General features: G+C 46.3%; 1 protein-coding gene across 2 annotated transcripts in view; it reads right to left on the reverse strand.

Moving 5' to 3' along the window:
• Positions 1-6389, reverse strand: part of LOC140703993 (uncharacterized) — a 28907-nt gene extending 22518 nt beyond the window's left edge. The window contains exons 1-4 of one of the 2 annotated variants that reach the window (XM_078388142.1): positions 4525-6389; positions 3902-4028; positions 1770-1837; positions 117-243 (exon numbers count right to left, since the gene is read on the reverse strand). In XM_078388142.1, the coding sequence (XP_078244268.1) occupies positions 117-243; positions 1770-1837; positions 3902-4028; positions 4525-4815 (613 nt within the window). In that variant the 5' untranslated portion in view covers positions 4816-6389. The remainder of the gene's footprint in view (positions 1-116; positions 244-1769; positions 1838-3901; positions 4029-4524) is intronic. The other variant, XM_078388141.1, reaches the window with a different exon arrangement.
• Between the last annotated feature and the right edge of the window lie 7961 nt (positions 6390-14350).

A 14350-nucleotide genomic window follows, 5' to 3' on the forward strand; every position in this document is an offset into this window, starting at 1 on the left:
AGTTGGGACAACAGTGCCACACAGGAGTGTTATAATTGCCATCACTGTTACTGCTCCTTACTGCATTCGTAATACCTGAGTTTATTAGCATCAGATGGGGAAAGAGGGGGCCTTACCGAGAGAGGAGACCATTTGCCAGTTCTCCTCCATGACCTCCTGGTGGAGGGCCCTCTGGTCAGGATCCAGCAGCGCCCACTCCTCCTGGGTGAAGGACACGGACACCTCCTCAAAGGCCACTGGAACCTACAAATGAAAAAAGAAATGAAGTTTCCCTCATTGGTTTCGTAAAGATAAGCTCAGCAGAACGTGTCTGATGCTCCGAGAATCCTACAGAACTTTATAGACTTCAAGGGAAAAAATCAGAAGCCTGTGTTCCTCACAGCTGGCATTGATCCCCAAAGGACTAAGACCAGCTGCATAGAAAATATAAATAAATGTTCTAACAAAACTTAATATGATGGATTAGAAAGTAATAATAATACTGCAGCTAAGGCATTACAAATGCTTGATTTAAAAAGTACTACAAAGTATATTAAATAATATAGAAAAATCTCAGCAAATTCACATCTATGTACGTACCTTAAGAGTAGACTATGTAATTAAGAGAGCATAGAACAAGCAATTACAAAATCACGTCAGCATGTAATAAAAGAGTCTGACCCACCCCCCCAGCAGAGTTTAGTTCCAAATTACCATCTTCTCTGGTAATCTATGGCTCCCTGCTCCATGTTTTTTTTTCCTAGCCTCCAATTATATCATTATCTTTTGCACCATTATTTATAAACAACTGTCAATATTCCCTTCTGCCAAGCAGTAAGATACAGAGTATTGACTCACTATGAAAATTATTTATAATAGAAATTTCTATTGCTTTTACAACTCCTGTAAAATACAATTCATGTAAATCAGATTCTGGCAAGCTGCCACCAGGATGATGAGTGTTATTCTTTTGGCTAGAAGTTACTAAAATAGGTTACATTGCATGTGAGTGACCTAGGTCCAATTTTAATAGGTAGGGAAATGCTATGGGCCTAAATTACAGGTGGGCTAATTTAATGAACAATCAAGATGTTGCTCAATTGTTTACTTTCGTGTTGGACTGCCAAGCATGAAATGGATTTTTTTTGCAAGGCCATGTTCTCGTTCGGTGACCTTACTTCCAGACTTGGCCGGGGAGCTGGCTAATTGTTATGCAATGACTTTGCATGAATTGTTCTTTAAACTTCATTCTTAAAATACTGTAATACAGTGCAGATTTTCAGGACTGCATTTTCTGCAACACCCTGAATCACTTTAAGACTCTATACATTCAAAATTTCATATCCTGACAGCTAAAGCCAAGAGAACTATTAAAGAGAAGTGACTGGATCTCATAATGTTTTAATTCATGAATGACTTTTACAGCCTTACCACTGAAGGACAAGTTGACCAAAGGCTGCTATTCCACCTTGGCCATGTGCTCCCTTCCAGGAACAGAGGCCTATGAATCTCAGTCGCTGGGGAACGACTGGAGTGAAAGGCCTACCCACTGGCCATCGCTCTGATCCAGCACAGCTCCTCATACTCCCAGCTCCTCATACTTTCTCCCAGAAGAAAACAGAGGGAGAGAGATGGATTCAGATTGAAGGAACAGAGAGAGGAAACTAACTCCTGTTGCCCCCTTGTTTCATTGTGAATAACCTCTTAACATGTCAGATATTTGACCACTTTTTAAAATGTTTACATAGAGATCAGATAGAGAAGATGCCCTTTAAGTGCCTTCTACATACCTGATCTGGTTCGACTCCATTGCAAGGAACAGATGAAGGAATACTTCTGGCTGGCTTCCTTTCAGGCCCTATGGGAGACAAAGGGGGAAGAAAACCAGTCGCATAAGCTTCTCTTAGAGTAACATCATAATCCTAGAAATGCTCTCTAAATAAAAAGAACTGGTTCCCATCCTAAAAGATGTGCCTCGTCAGGAAAGTGTTTGAGAATAAAATGTCAAGAGGACTAACAAGGCTTATTTATATATTTTATTTTATTTTATTTTATTTTATTTTGTTTGTTTGTTTGTTTGTTTGTTTATTTGTTTATTTATTTATTTATTTATTTATTTAATATCCCCGCCTATCTGGTCGGTTAAGACCAGTGGTTCTTAACGTGGGCGATAATGCCCCCCAGGGGGCGATTTCATTTTTCAGGGGGGCAGTAGAATGAAAAGGGGCGGTGTGGGGGCGCTGGAGCAGAAGGGGGGCGGTAGGGGGGCACTGGAGCAAGCCAAACCTGTGAAGATGGCTGCAGCCTTTTTACAGTGTGCATGAATATATATTTTCCTCCAATTTTAATTTAGTTTCAGACTTTTTGTCTTGAAATTTTTAGTTCCTGCATTTGTTTTTATGCCGTTTTTATATTTCTTTTTGCGTCTTAAAATTCACTTGCAACTAAATCATTAAATCTTACTTTTGGGGGGGCATTTCATTTTCTTGGAATTTAATTTTGTTTTCAGGGGTCATTGGATTTAAGTGTCTAAATAAATAAATAAATAAATAAATAAATAAATAAATAAATAAATAAATAAATAAATAAATAAATAAATAAATAAATAAATAAATGGATTTAAGTGGCTAAATAAATAAATAAATAAATAAATAAATAAATAAATAAATAAATAAATAAATAAGATATCATCACCGCGGGGAGGGGGGGCGATGATAACTTCCTCAATGGCTCAAGGGGGCGTTAAGAACCACTGGGTTAAGACCACTCTAGGCGGCTAACAGCATAAAAATAGAACAATATATATATATATAAAACTATTTTACATAAAAATAGACATAATAGAATAGACGAATAGAAGGGAAAAAGAGAAAAAATGCTTAGGGAAAAAAACTGAATAAAAGACTTTTCTCCAACACTTATCAAAACAAAAACTCAGGATGATGGTGAAGGAGATAGAAGTTGTGGTGACAAACATTCTGGACCCACTGCATTAGGGTGTGGGAGACAAGGACTCAGATGATCCCATTCTGCTCTCCACTGAACCATAAAACCTACAGGGTGACACGGAGCCATTGAGCATCTCTCAGCCTGACCTCCCTCACAGGGAGTTGTACTGAGGAGAAGGTGATGAGGAAGATGGCTGTGAGCATCTGCGAACAAGGATCGTTTGAAGAAATTAAACGGGAAAGTGAGCTGTTCCCTAATTCTCTTCAGATGGAACAGATCAACAGAGAACCAAGTGTTTTAAATAAAGGAATTCAAAATATGAAGGTGGTTGTGGGTTTTTTGGGCTCTTTGGTTGAGGAAGAACAACCATCAGATCCCGACTGTGAAAATATGAAGTTGGCACTGGTCCAAAACATGGAAGGAGAAGAGTGGGAGAGAAACAACCAGCTGAGAGTCTCATAGTGATGGAGGAATGAGAGGAAAAAGCAGGAATAAGAGAAATCTGGGGGTCATTAGCAAATTTAGCAGCCGTAGAGGAGGAAGAAAAAAAGAAGTTGGAAAAAGTAGCATAGGTTTACCCATGTGGGAAGGGTCCTTGGAAGAGGGTGGTATGCCCTGAACCTATTAACAGAAATGCCAACCGAACAACATAAAATGTTACTAAAACAAGTAATGAAGAAAGCGGAGGGAAGTGGGAATGGAAAGCCAATAGAGACAGGTGGAAATATCAAGAATGCCGGGAGCCGGGCCAGCTCCCATTCGCATGGAGAAGATGGGACCACAGGATGATCCGGAGGCATACTTGCCCACGTTTGAGAGATTGTCCACCGTGGCAGGATGAAGTACATAAAGAACTAAAGAGTATGCCTCTTTAGTCCACCCTACCCAAAAAGGGCAAATACAAAAGGACACACTGGACCTCTTCTTCTTTCACACAAGGAAAAAAACACAACCTCCAAGCATTCATCCTTACCTATCAAGGGAGCACCTCCCTCATTGCCCTGATGGGTCTCTTGATGCTCATGGCTGTATCTGACGCTGAGTGGAGATTTCTCTGCTGCATGGAAATCAGACTGAGCTTCTACTGAGAGATTCCTCATCTGAAGATCCATGACAAGGAACAAGAAGACAGAAAACAGAAAAACAAAGATGTCAGTGGATGAGGCCAGGACTTGGCACATAGCGGACATCAGATCCTCAGAATTTCTGAAGCGGAAACATGGTTGACTGGCAGAATTTCAAGGATTTCCTTGCACATTTCCTTGACCCCTTAAAACACCCATGGATATCTTTGTGGCCTCAATTCAGCAAAAGACACTGAACTCTTCCATCGCACCTGATATAATGCTGAACTGGGTGTCGTGTCAATGGCAGACAAAACCTTGAAATTTCATTAGAAAACTAGGCACATGGGGATGCACCCTGTTTGAAACTGGTAGGGCGTCTACACATGTTGGGGATGGAGATTCTGTCTCAAAACATGATGCATATGGACAACACCTCTTCCTTTCAAGGACAGCATGGGATGGGAGAGCAAGAATGGTTGTTGACTGCCCACTTCAGACTCTGAAATCCCCCAGAGTTATTTGCTCTCACCTCTTCCTGATTTTGGTTTTCTGCATGACTCACACTCAGGAAAGCTTCTCCCAGGGCCACCGCCTGCGAAGTGGTCTCTGCTCCACATTCTCTCACCCAGCACGACATCTCCAGGGGAAGGATGGTCAGGAGCTGCTCCAGGATCACCAGGTCCAGGATCTGAGCCGTGGTATGCTGCTCCGGCTTCAGCCACTGACGGCAAAGAGAGTAGAGTTGGGTGCAGGCCTGTCGAGGACCATCAGCCTCCTCGTAGGAGAATTTCATGAAGGGTTGGCACTTTGATCCAGGCATCTCTTCACCAAAGACCTAAAGCACTGCAAAGCAAAGATATTTCCATGTTGGCATAGGTAATACCAAAAATGCAATATACAACAGCAACCAACCAAGTTTCATCTCCAAAAGAAAAGCAGGAGAAGCCCAAGGCTGAGAGCCGCAGACCAAGGAGCCATTACAACATCGAAAGGATCTTTCCCACAATAAATAGATCTTTTGGTTGTATTTGTTCTCCATTCATTAAGCTTCTCTCTCAGTCCAAGAGACCTTCATGTCACCAGCATTTTGTATATTTAGGAGTCTAGGCACCAAGTAACTCAGTGCATAGATTCTTGAAATTAACACATTCTTGGGAATCTGGCACTTGTATTTAATTTTTGTTTTTTTTTTCTTCTACATTTAGTTACAAAAGAAATGAAACTATTTTATAGCCCTGTCCCCTGTATTTGAGAGGTGGAAAGCCTCAGGAGATGCAGGTTCTATTCCGAACTATCTCAGCTTGGAGCTGCATCGCTAGAAAACACAAAATCCTGGTTCCTTTAAATCCTCTCTCCAATATGTAAAGAATCACAATCAGTTCACTTCCTCTACTTCTCATGCAGTCAGTGCGAAAGCAGAGCAAGAGGTCCACAACAGTTAGCAGATGATGGGGGCGCTTGGCGGGGTGAGGAAGCGGCCATGACAGTCTCTCACTCCCCTGGTCCCTTTCCCTTCTAGGAATCCCCCATCTCTCTGCATTTAACCCTAAGTTGCCAGGTGGATTCTCCTGCTTTCTGAAAACAGGGCCAATGAAATGTTCAGGGAAAAGTCCTTTAGGATGATGGCCCTCGACAGGTGCCCTCTGTGCTCAGAAATTACACCACAAAAACTATGGGTCCTTTGGTCCATCGCTTTGCAGTACCACAGAAGGATGCAGCTGAGGAATGGGTATTCATGGATCCACTTCCACAAGATATTTACATGCCATCTTGATTAAACAAAGAGCTATCTCAGGTCCCAATTGTGTCCCGAGACCACAATTCGGAAAACAGTGCATTGTATTGCACGGGACTGGGAAATGGAGGATGCATAAAATGAAAAAAATGAGCCCTCAGAATTTCTTATGATGTTTACATTCAGATTCGCTGAAAAACAAACTCAACTCATAGGTTCTCTCTGTGGCCATAGATTATATCACAGAACTATAATCCAAAATATAATCCCCTTCACCACGGGACTTTGCAGGGGTGCCTTAGCATGGATCTCAGGCATGGATCCATAGGTTTTTTTTTAATTGGGATCCGCCCCAAAACTCTGCCCATAATTTCTGTGGTATAGTCTGTAGACACACATAAGGCCTATGATTTCAGATCCCACATAAAAATCTTTTTAAACCTTTCATGAAAGCATGTTTGGAAGCCTGTATTTCCTCTCTGAAGCGAAGAATGTAACAGGGCAGATCCATGAAATGAAACTGGATCCTGCCTTTTTCATAGCATTTTTCATCGCTTTTCAAACCATTCAAATGGCGAGGGGTATCCCAAGGCCTTCTGCTGCCTGAGGCAGGGGACAAAATCCTCCCCACTTCTCCCTCTCTCATGCAGACTTCACACAGACACATCAAGGAAATAACCCCCCCCCCAGGTCAACCCTGTGGACAGATCGGGGGTCAGGGGAGAGAAAGGCCAGCGATGGTTGGGGAGCCACCAGGATGGGGCCTCTCCAGCCTCTACGGACTGGCGCCTGGCTCTTCTTCCAAGGTGGCCGGTTCCCCCATTCACAAAATAAAGGGCAAGAAAGAGACACAGAGCCCTGGCCTTGCTTCCCCCCCCCCCCCCGTCAGATACCGCAGCCCCCCCCAGGGGCTCTGCTCGCCCAATTCATCTGCCCAGTTCGCCAAGCCCTTCCCGGGGCTTCTTTCCCTCCCTCTTCCTCTTCCTCTTCCTCCTCCTCCTCGAGAAATCCTTTTTCTCCCTGACTTTCCTGCCCAGAAATTCCTCTCTTGTTGCCTCCCTTCCAACCCAGGAAGACTTTTCCTTCCCTTTCTCCGGTTTTCCTTTCCCAGCAAATTACAGAACAAACGATACTCGCCTCCCTCTTTCCCCCCCTTTTTGACCATCGGGTCCACAGGCTGCGGAGGTTGTTTCCAAAGCCTCGCCCTTAAAAAAAGCCTCCTCCTGGCTGGTGCACGTGCAGACTTTTTTTGGGGGGAAATAAATCTTCTTTTTCCCCTCTTTCCTCTCACGTGACTGAAGCCGAGCCAGACTCCTGGCAGGGATAAAAAGGGACTCATCCGGTCTCCTCCCTGAGCGCCTGGAGGAGCCCCGTTGGTCTCCGCCTCTTGTCTTGTTGCCTCTGGCAGCTCCTGTTCTCGGTCACAATGGGGGGATCCCTGGATCACAAAGGGGGATCCCTGACCAGCCACGTCATTGGCTCCTTGCTAAAAGCCAGCCGAAGAGGGAGGGAGGGGCTTGTCTTGTCCGCTGGCTGATTGGTCAGAATGCTATGCTATGCAAATACAACATTCTGGTCCTTCCTTGCAACATAAATTTAAATTTACATAAACACAAATGCATACTATGCTGTATAATTACATCTCTCAACAATTTTCTTGCTCTGTGGTCTCATTTGTTCTAAGTGGAGCAATTGTTGAACTCGAAAGTGCAGGTTTTTTTCCATTAAATTCCTTCAGCTGTGCAGTAAAAGTGCAGCAATTCCCAATATCAAAATAACTTTAAAAAGGGGAACAGACCAAGCAGTAAGGTGACAACATGACTGCTGCCAACAACAGACCTCAACACACGTTAAGAAAGGGAACGAGGAGACTCAGGAGAGAGGAGGGGCTCCCTTCGAATTCTGAGGCAAGAGAGAACTCTTGTTTTTAGTGCTGGACAGACTGACGGTCACCTCAACCCGGACTGATCCCTCCCAGCAACGAAAGCATTACCAAAAACACATTGAAAGCAGTAAGGCACAACTACTTATTTATTCCACCATCTCTAGTGGCCTCGCCCTACAGAAATACAGAAAACAACCAAGAAACCAAAATGAGAAAATGTAGTATGCAAGAGAAACAAATCAAGATGGCAGAAACGGAAAAGACAAAGATTCAAAAGTACAATTCTCAATACAAACCTAATTAATCCCCAATTATAAGGGGAGAATATCATGAAATGTTTCCCAGAAAAGCCAGGTTTTTATGTGCTTCCTGAATGTTGGGAGGGAAGGTGCCAGGTGTACCTCCGCAGGCGTCGTGAGGCACCACAGGTAAGGCCCGGCACCTATACCATAGTTGTAGACTTCCTGGCATCTTTTGGGGTGGCCACCCACAGGATCAATGCCTGGTAGGTCAAAGTGGCCTTGAAAGTTAATGTGAGGAAGAGGTGCTCGGATGGGTATAAACACCGGAGATGGGGAGGAACCGCTGCCTCGTGATGGTTCATCCCTTTGGATGAACAGGTTTGTCCGATGGCTGTCCCGGTTTTCCTGCCCAGCCTCTTCTGGTGGACGCCCATTCAGAAGAGGAGACGGGACAGGGAAGCCAGGACGTTAATCAATCATCTGTTAATCCCAAGCAAGGAACCAAGGTGAAGCAGCAGTTGGTGCCCATTGATCAGGTCCCACCTTTTCTTGAATGATCTCGTATCACGGATTAATCTCTACCGGTAATAATCTCTACCTGGCTGCAGAGGGGTTTAGGAGAGCCCAGGGATGTCCTGCTCTGCTGCTGGTACTTACTTTCTTGAGATGAGTAGATATGAAATTTGAGAATCTGGTGCCATTACTTGATCTCTGAAGCAATGCAAGATAGTGGAAAATGTTTATTATTCTTACCACCTTGTGGAAGAAATGCTTGATGGCTCCTTCCAGATGATTGGAAGTCACTCTTCTTCTTTGCCTAACCACCTTTTTGATGGAACAAATGGCCCACCATCGGAATGCTTGCAGGAGGAAGCCAGCAAGTAACATTCACAAGCGATTCACAGTATGGAAGGCCATAGATGAGGGCCCAGGAACAAAGCACCTAAACATACCAATTGATAAGGGAAATGGATACTCTGGTCTCCAGACTTTCAGTTGCATCTAGGGCCCAGGTCAAGGAGAGAACTCCCCCCCCCAACCGGAGTTCCCGTTTGTCTACATTTCCTAGCAGCCACCGTTCCCCTTCGGGATCTCCATTTTATCTGGTTTAATAGCCTGGCTTCTGGATGAGATTAACCCGGAAGCTCTGCAAGGAATAGAGTCCCACACAAGGAGACGATCCTAAAGATTGCTTTATTAAAAAGAAAAGGAAAGAACATAAAATAGTTAAGCTTTTGGGTTGCATTCAAGAAATAAAAGGCAACACATAAATTAAGTTACAGGCACAATGCTACAGGATAAGGTTGGGATTCTTTCTTTACCTAGAATTGAACATAATTCCATGGAGCGTGCTTGAGAGTATTATAGCCTGTGGATCTGCTGATCCCCCGGACTGCCTCGGTGCCCTTGGCCATGGCTGTCCTGAGAACTGACCAAAAACGGTCAAGCAGGCTCGTCCTTGCATTCCAAGAAAATAGGTTAAGACCTCTGCTGAGCAGGATGACAATCATCTTGACAGGTTTGGGCTAAACCTGGATAGAATCGTTAAATTCAGTTTTCTAAATGACAATAAGTATTGTCAGGATCAGTATTGTAAAGAGAAGCAAAGGTTGAATGTATACAGCTGAGGTAATGGGAACAACTGTGAATGCAATCATAGGATTGGTTATCCATGGGATAAAACTAGCAGCACAAGCACACACAATCTGTGGGTTGTTGTGAGTTGTTGGTGGTGATGCTGGTTGGTGTGTTCATGGAGAAGAGTTGTCGTGTTCCTGTGCTGGAGAATCCTGGAGGAAGCCGTGTCTACGTGCTTAGTATTGAAGAGGAACTCTGGCTATTTGGACGGAACGTACGGTATACGACTACTGAACTTATTTTCTGGACATTGACTCTGATATATGCACTAAACTCTGTGGAAACTGTTGTGCATTACTTTGGAACTGAGAACAAAGACTTAGCTGTAAATATACCTGTATACAGTGGTGCCTCGCATAGCGAGGTTAATCCATTCCGGATTAACCTTCGCTATGTGAAAACTTCGTTAAACAGAAAGCAAAAAGCCATTGCAACGCATTAAACTTAGTTTAATGCGTTCCAATGGCTTCCGTACTCACCGTTCAGCGAAGTTCCTCCATACCGCCGCCATTTTCGCGCCCTCGGTAAGCGGGGCGTGAAACTGGCGGCCATTTTGGAACTGCCGATCAGCTGGGAGGTGGGCTCTTGCAAGGAGGGAGCCACCTCCCTCCTCTGCAAGAGCCCGCTGCCCAGCTGAAACGCTGGCCGGCTCTTGGGAAGGAGGGAGGTGGATGTCCTTGCTCTCCTTCGCAAGAGCCTTTCTACCCAGCTGGGAGGCGGGCTCTTGTAAGGAGGGAGCCACTTCCCTCCTCTGCAAGAGCCCGCTGCCCAGCTGGGTAGAAACGCAGGCCGGCTCTTGCAAAGGAGAGCGGGGACCTCCACCTCCCTCTTTCGCAAGAGCCGGCCGGCGTTTCTACCCGTCCTCGGTTTGGATCCGCCCTGTGCTCGGCTAAGCGCGGGGCGGATCCAAGCGGCGGCGGCGGCAGGGTGGGGTGGTTTCCGGACCCCCCTACCCTGCCCCAGCCGCCGGGAGCCGACCCGCGCTGCCTATCCGTCATGCTAGCATGACTGGGATAGGCAGCGCGAGACGACTTCAAGCGGCGGCAGCAGGATGTGTGTGTTCCGGACGGCTTCCAACGCTTTGCCTGGAAGCCTTCCGGATCTACCCTACCCTGCCCCCACCACCGCTGAGACCCTTCCGAGCTCTCAAAGGGGTTCTCTCCAATGTCGGAGGGGGGCCCTTTGAGAGCTGGGAAGGCAAAATGTCGGCAGTCGGGCGGTGGCTTCGGGGTCCTTCCGAGGCCGCCGCCCACTGCCGACATTTTCCCCCAGCTGCGCGGCGGGAGCGGTCCTTCAGAGGCTCCTGCCGGTCAGATGGGTGGAAAATGGTTGCCTATGGGGAAAAATCGCAAAGTGATTTTTCCCCATAGGCAACATCGTAATGCGATCGCAAAAACGATCGCAAAATCCGCATCGGTATGCGGATTAATCGTTAAACGGTGCACTCGTTAAGCGGGGCACCACTGTATTCTGTAAATAATACAATATCTGCTATCAACACTACTCTGGTGCTTGGCGTCTTCATCATCTCAGGGAAGATCTTTTGGTTATCTCTATTACCGCTACTCTGTCACATCTTCTGTTCATCTGATACCAAGCGTCAAGACTTGTTGCCTGTGACGGTCTATGGCCAAACATAAGTGCACTTGTGCATGTCCCACCTCTCTCTCTCTCTCTCTCTCTCTGTGTGTGTGTGTGTGTGTGTGTGTGTCTGCGTCTCTGTGGCACATGAGACCCGGAGTGGCCTAATTCTGGACGACGAAAAAGACCTAACGCTTGGTGGGTATCTTGAGTGCCACAATGGGTGGAGGAGCCAGCAGAAATCCGTACAGGGGAACACCCTTTGGTTGTGAATATAGACCTGGAAGGCCTTGAGGGTCGAGCGGTCAGGAATGACTAAGAAAATATAAACCCACTCATGCACTAGCGACTGGCCATTCCACCACTACCACCCCCAATGGCCCCCAAAGTCCCTGGAAATTTTCCTCCCTGTCTCTTCAATGCTGAGAGAGAGAATTTAGAGCCTTAGTTCATTATTAAGGAAGAAGGAATTTATTGTGTTAAGTTTGGAAAATATGATTAAAAGAGACCAAATATTAGCATTAGGATTGGAAAGAAGATTGTGGCTGAACTTCATTAACTGAGAGCAATGGGATCAAGGTATGGAAAACGTACGGTTCTTCCAATAAATTTTAGAACTGAAAGAAAAGGTAGCTACAAATAAGATAATGAAAGCGATAACAAGCAGAATTCATACAATGTGAATAGAAGCAGAGAATCAACAAGATGTACTTCAAACATTATGGGAATACAATTTGGGAGAAGAGAGAAGTATCAAGGTGTGGAGGAATAGATGGGATAAAATAATATTAAAGTGGATGCGAAAATGAGACTGTCGGTAAGGAAAAAAAGTATTTTATTTCTAGAAGATCCCAGGGTGGGCACTTTCTGAATTATTGTGTGATTTTTGCAGGTTTTGCTCTTCTTTTTAGTTAGTTGTGTCTAATTTTATATTATGAGTTTAATAAGAAAAATATAAATTTTTATATTTTTCACCACTTAATAAAATGTAACCTCACAGTGGCTCTCCCCCCTCGCAGGGAGCAGGGACCTATTTCTATGGTCCGCCCCCGAAAGCTACTGGATCCGGCTGGATTCCAGGACGTCACGAGAGGGGTCACGGCGGACCTGGATAGCGCTCATGTCGACACTCTGGTTGATAGCTGGTCCACCTTCGCAACCAGGGCGATAGACACGATCGCGCCTAAACGCCCTCTCCGTCGTAGAGCTCGTCCAGCGCCCTGGTTTAACCAGGAGCTTCGAGCGCTGAAGCGACATAGGAGAAGGCTAGAGCGTAGGTGGAGGAAGAACCCGACGGATTATAATAGGATAGCTGTCAGGGTCGCAACTAACCTTTACCCGTCTAAGGTAAAGGCTGCTTGTCGAACCTACTTCGCTAACCGGATAAGCGAAGCGTCCAACCAGCAGGCGGAGTTATTCCGTATAGTACGCGACCTATCCGGAACTGGTCCGGATGATAGGCCTCCCCCTAGTTTTTCACCTGACCAGTTTGCAGCCTTTTTAAAATTCAAAGTGGAGGCCATCCGACGGGACCTCTCTCCTTTTTTGAACACACTGAGCCGAGCAGAGATGTCCAGCGCTCCATCTTGCCCGGTAACCCTTGACTCCTTTCAGCCTGTCACGCCTGATTCTGTGGCCAGGGTGCTTGACCGCTGTCGAGCCACCACCACCTCCTTGGACCTTTGCCCTGCCTGGCTAATCAAAGCAGCCAGGCCGATAACAACAGAATGGGCCACTGCAATAATAAATGGGTCTTTCCTTGAGGGCAAATTTCCCTCTGTCCTCAAGGAGACACTCATTAGGCCCATAAGAAAGAAACCTAATTTGGTGGCGGACGAAATTGGCAATTATAGGCCCGTCGCCAATATTTCTTTCATGAGCAAAGTGGTCGAGAGGGTGGTGGCTGACCAGCTTCAGGCACATCTGGATGAAACAGATGCCCTGGATCCTTTTCAGTCGGGCTTCAGGCCATGCCACGGTACAGAGACGGCATTGGTCGCACTTAATGATGACTTGTTGAGGGAGGCCGACAGCGGTAAAATATCTTTGTTGGTCCTCCTCGACATCTCCGTGGCCTTCGATACCGTCGACCACGGTATCCTCCTGGGGAGGCTCTCTGAGTTGGGTATCGGTGGCTTGGCTCTGGCCTGGCTCCATTCCTTCTTGGAGGACCGCCCCCAGAGAGTGCAGCTTGGGGAGAGTATTTCGGCCCAGTGGAGTCTCAATTGTGGGGTTCCACAGGGGTCGATCATTTTCCCAATGTTGTTTAACATCTATATGAGGCCGCTGAGTGGGGTCATCAGGGGGTGTGGAACATCGTGTCATCAATATGCTGATGAAACCCAGCTCTACATTTCCTTTTCACCAACTGCAGGTGATGCCGTCCTGTCCCGCCAGCGCTGCCTGGGGGCCGTGCTGCAGCGGATGCAGGAGAACGGCTGAAGCTGAACTCGGACAAGACGGAAGTTCTGAGGGTGGGTGACCCTGTGGATGGTGGCTTGGGAAACTCCCTCATGTTTGGGGGAGTGGGCCTGGCCGCGAAGAGTGGGGTCCGCAGCCTGGGGGTACACCTGGACCCGATGCTCATCATGGAAACGCAAGTGGCGTCGGTAGTCTGCACTGCCTTTTTCCACCTTTGGCGGATTGCCCGGCTGCGGCCTTACCTAGACACGGGGGCGCTCACTACCTTAGTACATGCGCTCGTAATTTCTAGATTAGACTACTGTAACGCGCTCTACGTGGGGTTTCCTTTGAAGCTGATGCGGAAACTTCAGGTGGTGCAGAATGCGGCGGCCAGACTCCTTACTGGAATAAGAAAATATCAACATAGCTCTCCTACTCTGGCCATGCTGCACTGGCTGCCCATCCGTTTCCGCATTGACTTCAAAGTGTTAATGCTTACATATAAAGCCCTAAACGGTTTAGGACCTCGATACTTGGCGGAACTCTTACTCCCAACTAGCTCTACCCATGTCACCCAAGCGAGCCAGGAGGTGAGGCTGAGAAGCCTGACGCCGAGGGAGGCCCGGAAGGAAAGAACTAGAAACCGGGCCTTCTCGGCGGTGGCTCCTCGTCTCTGGAATAATCTACCTCCGGAGATTCACGCTGCACCCTCGCTGGGTACTTTTAAGAACCAACTAAAAACGTGGATGTATAGGCAGGCCTTCCCTTCCAGTTAATCCCTGTCCTCTTTCCTTTTTTCCCTCTTTATTTGATTTATTTTGTATTTTTCCCATTGCGAAATCATTTAATTAATTAATTGTTATAAATTTTT

This window comes from Pogona vitticeps, chromosome 2, assembly GCF_051106095.1.
Source record: "Pogona vitticeps strain Pit_001003342236 chromosome 2, PviZW2.1, whole genome shotgun sequence".
NCBI classification, from domain to species: Eukaryota; Metazoa; Chordata; class Lepidosauria; order Squamata; family Agamidae; genus Pogona; species Pogona vitticeps.